Consider the following 8,804-nt stretch of genomic DNA (forward strand, 5'->3'; position numbering starts at 1 on the left):
GGCTTTTAAAATTTGATGGTTTGTGATCCATTTCATCATTTTTAAAGTTGTGAAAACACTTCAAAAGAGTAAAGTATTAGGAAAGGCTGGGACCAAGTGTTCAGTTATAGCAAAACTTACCTTGCTTCCAAATTCTTTAGTCTGACATAAAATTTCAAACCTTTATCTTCAAAATATTCAAGGAATTCTCATAGACATTGTCACTTTAAATTATAATGATATTTTATTTTAAATAGTCACAACATCTGACACTTCAAAAAAGATACCACTAATAAATAACAAAAGTGGAAATATCAAAGTTACAACAGACATAATGTTTAGCTGAGAATCATTTCAACAGAGTAAGGCTCTAAAGATATCAGACAAACCAATACTTGTTTGGAATAAGGTGTGCAACTTTCTTAGTGTATAGGCTTACAGACAAGGTCAAGGTTACAGTCATAAAACCTAAAGTTTTAGCACAGTTGTGCTTCAGACTAAATTTTCAATAGTTGTGCTCGTCTACACAGGATGTTATGGACTGCTCCCTGCAAAAAATTACAACTTGAAAGACTTCTTTCAAACATTACCAGTATCCAGTATGTATACATTCTTAACATTTCTGAAAAGAGAGCAAAATTAATAGGTGCTGGTGTTCACATCTGACAGCTCAGGTTTTATGACTGACAAGTCAATGCTCCTGGACTTTGGGGTGTACAAGGTAGCAATATTTTAAATTTAAGTAGAATGTGGGGAAAATTAGGATCAAATGGGCATTTATTTCTTGACTGTAGCGCCACTAGCCCTCAATTAACTCTTTACAGGGAATGGTTAAGCCATCAAAAACTTAAACCAACAGTTTTTATATTAAAATGCTTCACCATACTAGTAACACTTTGAAGTCACTAAAAACTTAAGTATTTACCTTGTAGAGGAAACACACAGAAATGAACTGACAAACAGAAAAGTTATGAAAAACGCTAAATGGATCCATGTCCACCCTTTGTGTCTACTTCATACATTCTACCCACCCACCCCACTCCAAAAAAAGGTTCAGGTTATTAAGTCCCAAAGTAATCTATTCCTGAATTACTTTTAAAGAGACAAACTGCTCTGTAGTGTATAAGCTACTTAGTCTACGCATTCTAGGATGATGCACTTACACTGTCGTAGCTCTCAAATTTGGAAATCTGCTCAGGTTCAGTCTCCTTTTAAAACCTTTCCTAAATAAACAGAATTTGTGATCCCTAGATTCAAAGATAGTACAGGTTATGTGACACCTTTTTGGGGATTAAATAAAAGCCACAGGATTCTGTGTGACTTAAAACTAAATCTGAATTATTCGTGTCTGGCATTGAGTAAACATATTTTTAAGTTCATTCTGCTGGACTTCATTAACTCCTTCAGGTTCTGCAGGGCTCTTCTGAACCTTTGCCACTGCAAAGCTTATCCCCTGGGTTAATCCAGCTTGGGTAATACTAGCAACCTGAACCATGGAACTTCGAATCTTTGCAAAGGGAGAGACTGCTCTGCTGCTACAGCTCTCTGAAGGAGAAGGAGTTACATGAAGCCCTCTCTCAAGTTCAAGTGTGCCAGATTCAGAGCCGGGGGTCTTTTGAGATAGGACTGAATGCACTGGTTCAACTGACAAAAGCTGTGGGCCTGCTGCAGAAAAAGACACATCTAATTGAGATGGTCGAGAAGGTATCTGTTCCGCTGATTCAAATTGAGTTTCTTCGTTAGAAACTTGATTGGTCATTTGATTTCCTTCCTCACTAGCCTGCTGAGAAACAGACCTGGTTTCTGACAGCGGGGTCATTTTGTTTTGTGCATCTTGAACAAATCTGTGGCAATAAATATCCACGGGCTTGGCAAAGCCAGTCAGTGTGTATATGTTGTCAGCAGAAGGACTTTTCTTCAAAGAAGATGCAGAGCCTTTTCCAAGCCCACTTTCATGAGCAAGAGTAACCTCTGAAGGAACATGAATGCTAATATCAGTGCTGCTGATAGACTGGGATCGACTGCCTAATTGAGGTACTGAAGCAATAATACCACAGCTAGGAAGCACATAGTCTACTGGCCCTACATTCTCTAAAGAGTTAGCTAGCTGCCTGTCTTCATCAGACTTGGAATTTGTAAGGAGTTCATCCGAGTGGTATGAGTCATTATCTGAAGACATTTCCCCATCTGACTCTGCCTGGGCTTTACTATCCATCACACTAGTGTTTTCCATGGTTTCAAGACTACTATCTGATTTCCAAAGATTTACTTTTAAGTTTGGTTTTAGAAAGTTAACTTTCATTTCAGGTTTTGTAAAGTTTCCTAGCTTTCGTAGATTGCCAATATTTACATTGGATTTGGTCTGTTTCACTTTTTGATTGAGAGATGAAAATTTGCTCATTAAAAATTTTTTCCCCTGGGCCAAAGAGCCTTGGTTTTGAGATCTGATGCCAATGATGTCTTCATGAGGTTTACTGCTCTTCCTACAAATTAGAAAAGAAAAAAGTTAATTTCCCATGGAATCCAATTATTAATGTAAGTGAAAACTCTTATTTAAATTGGCCCCAATTTCTTAAAAATAGTACACTGCTAAATGATAAACCCAGATAACCTCTTGGACTTGATGCAAGAACATTAATGTCCTATACAAATATGTGAGCTATATACAATTTTACATACAAAATATCGTCTTTTCAACATATAATCAGTATTAAGAGATAATTAATCAGATATCTTAATCTTTCTTAAACTAAGTCTTTGGAACAGCCAATGCATAGTATTTTATTTTACAACAGGGCAGCAGAAGCCTTTGTAAGTGACATTGACAGGTCACCCCCAGGCACCAAATGGAATGGGTAGCCCGGTTGTGTGACTTTAACCCCAAGTTCAGCAAGCAGGCTATAGACATCTCCCGCATGTGCTGTCATCTTTCTCAAGCAGGCCACCTGGTGCACTGAAGAACCACCCTATGGAAACACTACATGTGCAATATTTTAATCCTACTTAATGAAGCGCTTCACAGTACTTAAATGAATTATGTTGAGTTCTTTGGCATTCAGGGAGGAGAGAGGGAGGTAATGGAGGAGGGGAGGGAAGCCTCCTAACAGTAGCCTCAACCTCTGCTTTTGCATTATTCTGAGAATAAATGTTTCCAGAAAAACCCCACGCCCAAAATTTAGCCTAGTCCCATTTCAAAGGCTCCACAGCCATATGTGGTGACTGGCTACAATCTGGGGCAGCACAGATCCACCACGTCAACAATCTAAACCACCAGCAAGGGCAACACTAACTATGGACAGGTATCTACAGCATCTTAACTAAAGTGTCTACACATTCCAGTTTTGCTGAATTCAGGTAGAGCGGGGAGGGGAAAGAACGCCATTTCCTTATGTTTCCTGTGGGCTACCTGGATTTATTTTAGAAGACTTGGGACATTTAACATAACTGCACTTAGTGTGTTCTTCTCTGGCATCCCTCATGGCTGCTATAAATAAGAAAAAAGTCAGTGCTATTTACCACACGTCTTAGTATACTGGTTACACACTTGGGCATGCAAGATCACTGGTCATGAGAATATTTCACAAAAATTATGATGTTGAAGAGCTACTTTATAGTAGCTCTTTATAGATTCTATAAAATTTTAAAAATCTCATTCAATTTTTAAAAAAGAGCTACTGAAATAATTATTTCTAACAGAAGACAATTTTTGTCTAGATGACCAAATGACGCTCTTTTCTAGTGGAATGTGGACTTTAAAACCTGCTTAGTAGATGGAAAACCCACAGATTTTAAATGTAAAATAATCTGTGTACAGGCATTCTTTTCCAAAATTCAAAAACCTAGTGTTTAAAACATATTGGCTGGTTATTTTCTCTAAAAAGTTATTTGAATATTCCCTCACTTAAGAGTTATATCACTTGTGGCCATAATTTATTTTATTTATTATTACTATTTTGGCCGTGCCGAGCGGCATCCAGGGTCTTAGTTCCCTGACCAGGGATCGAACCAGCGGCCCCTTGCAGTGGAGGCACAGAGTCTTTCTTAACCACTGGATCGCCAGGGAAGTCCCATGGCCATAATTTAAACAAAATTATTACTTTCTGATCCACAAAGGTATGATACTTCTCCCTCTAAATATCGACACAGTATCATAATGTGATTTCTCTCCCTTTTGCAAATACTTTACAAGAAGTAAAACTTTAATTTTCTCTGAAGAATAAAGACATTACTATCCAAATACTTACCTCTCAAGCTTTTTCTCTATTATAGGCACATCTAATCCCATGGCTTGCTTGGTGATCTGCAGCATCTCTGCAATGCACTGAAGGGTATCTGAAACCCAAATATAATTGCTTGCCAGTTTCTCCAAAAACATATTTAAAAATATAATTTTCAGAAAAATGCTACTTGTTCATCTCTCCCCTCACTAATTCAAAATGTTCTAAAATTTTAACAGAAGACTAAAGAACAAAAGAACCAAATCGATTGGAATTAAAAGTTTATTCTGAAACCCTCATTGGTCCAAACACTGCTAGATGCTGAGACAACAGCTGTGAACAAGACAGGTATTGTCTCTGACTACTATCCATGAGAGGCGTATGTGGTAAGAAAAGCCATGACACCCATATGGCCAAACACACTGAGAATTCCCATAATAGATTCTCTTGCCCCAGACTACATCATCAGTTCAAATAATGTCCCTGCACTGCTGGGAACAAAGCTGCTATTTCAAGATCTCAAATCACAAAGCTATTTTCCCGGTTCATTCAGTTGGTACTGGGTATGTACAGTCCCCAAGTCCACTTGGGCTGAGCAGAGAAAAAGTTATCACTGAACACTTTCATCTCTCTCCGTTACCTTTGCCATCCTCTTCTGGGCTGCGCACGACAGCTCTCAAGGTGTGGAAATAGCCACTTGCTTCTTTGTATCTGTAGTGCAGCCGCATGCAGGAGAACTTTGCCTTACCAAAAAGAGTGGGTTCAGGACCTAAAGACCCAAATGAATACATGTAAACCTTTCACGTAACATTCACTTTCTTCTGTATCTTCAAAAGACTGACAAACATTCATCAATTATTTAGCACTTTTTTCTTCATAATCTAAATGAGAGCACATGCTTATGATTTGGTTTCATGAGATTATAAATAAAAATTCTTCAGTCTCAAATATTTAAACTGTCTCGATCCCAGGGTTAATCTTCACAAGGCAAGTAATGAAAGAAATATAGTTATTATTAGACTATATCCATCACTAATCTCTCAAAATCAGAAGGGAATCCTAAGAAATGTACTACTTAGACTATCCCCTTCTGATTCTAATAAGATGTTATACCACGTGCTTAAATAATGACCCACTCTTAGAAGAAACAATATTTGCTTTCTATGACTTGGTTAGTAATGTTAAAATTTACCTATTTCAATTTTTTCCAGGTCTTCTAGACTTAGTCGTTGATACTGGTTTACTTTGTCAACTTCATCATCATAACTAGACAAAGGGAAAGAGTAAGAAAAGGATTAAAATCAAAAGCATATTTGGCTTGTCAGCTGAGGTATAATAGCAGCAACTATATGCAGTTAAAATCTTCCACAGCACAATACATTCTGGGGTAAAGAGTTAAACAAAAATATTTTAAAAACTAGATGAAATGAAATGATTTTATATATATATATATACACACACACACACACACACACACACATAAATATGTAGTTCAACACCTAAAGGAAAATCAGTTTATACATCTTACACTAAAAGAAATCAAACCAACAAACCTAAAAGGAGAGAAAAACACATACATATACTGAAGCTATGTATTCCTGATACAGCAGATAAATCTGCTATGTATTCCTGATACAGCAGATAAATCTGATATCCAAAATCAAGAATGAAAAATCCATATGATCAGTGCCAATAGACACCTGGGCCAATGACTGAAGAATGACAGTTCACATAAGGCCAAAAAGAAAGTGAATATATATTTGAAAAAAATAAACCTCAATTCTGGTAAGGCTATGAGGAAGTACTTGTATTTCTGCTAGTGGCATTGTTGACTGGTAGTCTTTCTGGAGATAATCTTGCAATAAGGCACAAAAGAGAAGTGCCGGTGCACACACAATTATCTGCACATAGACAGCTGTATCATTCATAATAGCAAAAGAGATGGAAGTATTTTAATGCCTAATAATGGGGAAACATTCAACTAAGGTATAGTAATAAAAAGAATGCTATATGGTCATTCACAATAAAAATATGTGGAATACATCAAAACTTGAGATCTATAGGAAATAATACTAGACACATAAACACACTGATTATAAGGCACATTTTCAAACTGAAGTCAGAGTGATGTAACAATTACGTAAGGTAAAGGGGTTCAGTGAAATTTCTTAAAATACATAACAAAACTAGATTAACTTTTTTGTGTTACAAATTCTAAAAATGAAATTTACTCGCATTAAAAAAAAAAGTAAAAGCTTTAAATCAATAAGCAACTTACTAGGCCACGTAGTAGGCGGAGTTAGAAAGCAGTAACAGCACATCCACATCTCTGTGAGTAGCATCAATGAGGCTAAACAAACACGACATGGAATTAAATATTGTTTTCATCTACCTGTGTTTTCTACAGCAGATCCACTTATGATAAAAGATTGGAGGGGCTGGGGTGAGGGAAAAAAATCAAGTAATCAATGAGTCTTACTTCTTAAGTTAAATATATACAATCTATCCATCTGGAAATTTAAAAAGCCCGAAAAACCAGGAACCCAGTTTAGGAAGGTGGGATAGGTGAAGGAAAGGACTGGAGCTGAGAAGAGGTCCCTTCTCAGAGAGGTAGCCAAGGAGGAGAGCGCTCAGGGGAAATGGGATAATAGGGGCGGGGGATTGGACGATGGTAGAGGGGGTAAGGGTTGGAAAGAAAGGAAAATTGTGAGGCTGAGAAAAGAAATTGTCTAGATCATCTCACATGACCCAACCTTCAAAATGACACTGCACATTTAGGGTATTTTTACACTCATGTAGAATGCAGCCTTTGAAAGAACTTTACATAAATGTAATGTTTATGTGCAAAAATGGAACCCGAACTACACTTTGCATTTTTCTTACTACAGATTTACTCAGCTTTTAAGGAATGAGTAAACATTTCTTTATTCTAAGTCCATTTTGCCATATTTTACTTCCACTCTAAAATCAAGTATCAGAATACGGGATTAACCATTAAACCAAATACTAATTTTTTTAAAAAGGTCGACACAGGAAATCTACACATAGTCAATAGATAACACGGGCAGAATCCAAACTCAAACTTTCATCTACTATTTAAACAGCTTTTCCAATCAAAAGGTGAAAAGCCACGCTCTTACATTGTTTCTCAAAATTCCACTGTTGGAGTGGATATTTCTACCTTAGAATATCATAGCTATTTGCAAAGACTTACAAATGCTACTGAAAAACAAATGAAAAATAGGGAGAAAAAATCACTTGTAGATGGAATTTAAGTCACCTACATAATCTGCGTAAGAATGAGGTCACTGTTTAACAGGTACTGCAGAGACAACCTTACCAAGATTTTCAAGTGCAGGATTTTACCTCGGCAGCACGCTGCTGCAGCGTTAACTCTAACAGTCTTAATCTGAAATAACAAACTGACCTCAATTTTCACCAAAAATATGCCCCCAAAATACAACTAATGAGGTCAGAAGCCAGAACCCAGTGAATACACAGATTGATCCAAAATATGAGCAATAACCAACCAACCAACGGTAAAGAAAAAACCATAAATTCTATGATTTTGGCAGGCTCACTGAGAAGAACACAGACTCATAATGACGTAAAACGTAATTTAGTTGTGCGCGTTAGTACTTACGTGCACTCTTAAAACTGTCGCTTGAGCCAAGCCATAAAAATTACGTCACGACACGTACTGTAATATGAAATAAATTCTAACCCTACTAATTAGTGTTACTTTATCTTAGCTTCTATTTTGACACTAATATTTACATCGGTCAAAAGCATCCTGTCCGGAGGAAAAGCACTTGACACGTGACAGGCAGTCGAGAAAAATGTCAGCCCTCCCCCCCGCATTTTTATCGACGTATAAGCTGCAGTAAATACTTAATTTCCCTCCCCGCCACCCTCCGCCCCACTTAAACAGAAAAAAACCCAGAAAACCCCCACTTTTTTTTTTTTTAAACACGGACAAGAAAAACAAGAAACCCCGTTTCAGGGCTCCCCGCCCCCGCGCCTGCAGCTGGGAAGCAGGCGCTGTGCTACTCGCTTTTCTCCTCCCACCAGTCAGGCATCCCCTCCTTCCACACGATGAACACGAATACCGCCAGCACCACATGCAGCCCCACCACCGCGACAATGGTCGCGTAAAAGCCACTGTCATCAGGTGACATTAACAGGAGGCTTTGGAAAAGCAGTAATTTACAGGAAAAATACAACCCCACGGGAACTTTAACCATAAGTCCTGCAAAAAGGAGAAAAATCTTGAAAGTCGTCGCCAGGCTGCCGCCTTCGGGCTTGGGCTCGGCGGCGTTGCCGGCGGCACTGCCCGTGGCGTTCGCCTGCCGCTGGGCGGTCGGAGGATGCCGGTGGGAGCGCGGCATCCCGTCAGTCCGTCCGTCTGTCCACGAGTCGAAGCTCAATCAGAGCGGCTGGCAGCAGAACTAACACCTGCAACAACTGTGCTGACTGCGGCAACTGCAGCGCTGCCGCGCGGGGTCACGCCCAGAACCTCAGCCAGCTTCCGCCGCCCGCCTCCGCCGCGCGCCCAATGCGCATGAGCGGCGGGTCCGGCACCGCCCTCGCCGCGAGCAGAGCGGGTTC

At 38.9% G+C, this 8,804-nt stretch overlaps 1 protein-coding gene across 4 annotated transcripts in view; it reads right to left on the reverse strand.

Annotated features, from left to right (window-relative positions):
- Positions 1-204: 204 nt before the first annotated feature.
- INPP5F (inositol polyphosphate-5-phosphatase F) overlaps positions 205-8,804 on the reverse strand; it is a 94,680-nt gene continuing 86,080 nt past the window's right edge. For 2 of the 4 annotated variants that reach the window (XM_059052460.2, XM_059052459.2), the window contains 5 exons: positions 6,475-6,546; positions 5,389-5,462; positions 4,837-4,965; positions 4,224-4,311; positions 205-2,462 (listed from right to left, as the gene is read on the reverse strand). In XM_059052460.2, coding sequence (XP_058908443.1) covers positions 1,307-2,462; positions 4,224-4,311; positions 4,837-4,965; positions 5,389-5,462; positions 6,475-6,546 — 1,519 coding nt within the window. In that variant the 3' untranslated portion in view covers positions 205-1,306. Of the gene's footprint in view, positions 2,463-4,223; positions 4,312-4,836; positions 4,966-5,388; positions 5,463-6,474; positions 6,547-7,839; positions 8,756-8,804 lie in introns of those variants that run through there. The other 2 variants (XM_067024534.1, XM_067024533.1) reach the window with 2 other exon arrangements.

The sequence above is a fragment of the Kogia breviceps genome, chromosome 2 (assembly GCF_026419965.1).
Source record: "Kogia breviceps isolate mKogBre1 chromosome 2, mKogBre1 haplotype 1, whole genome shotgun sequence".
Lineage (NCBI taxonomy): Eukaryota > Metazoa > Chordata > Mammalia > Artiodactyla > Physeteridae > Kogia > Kogia breviceps.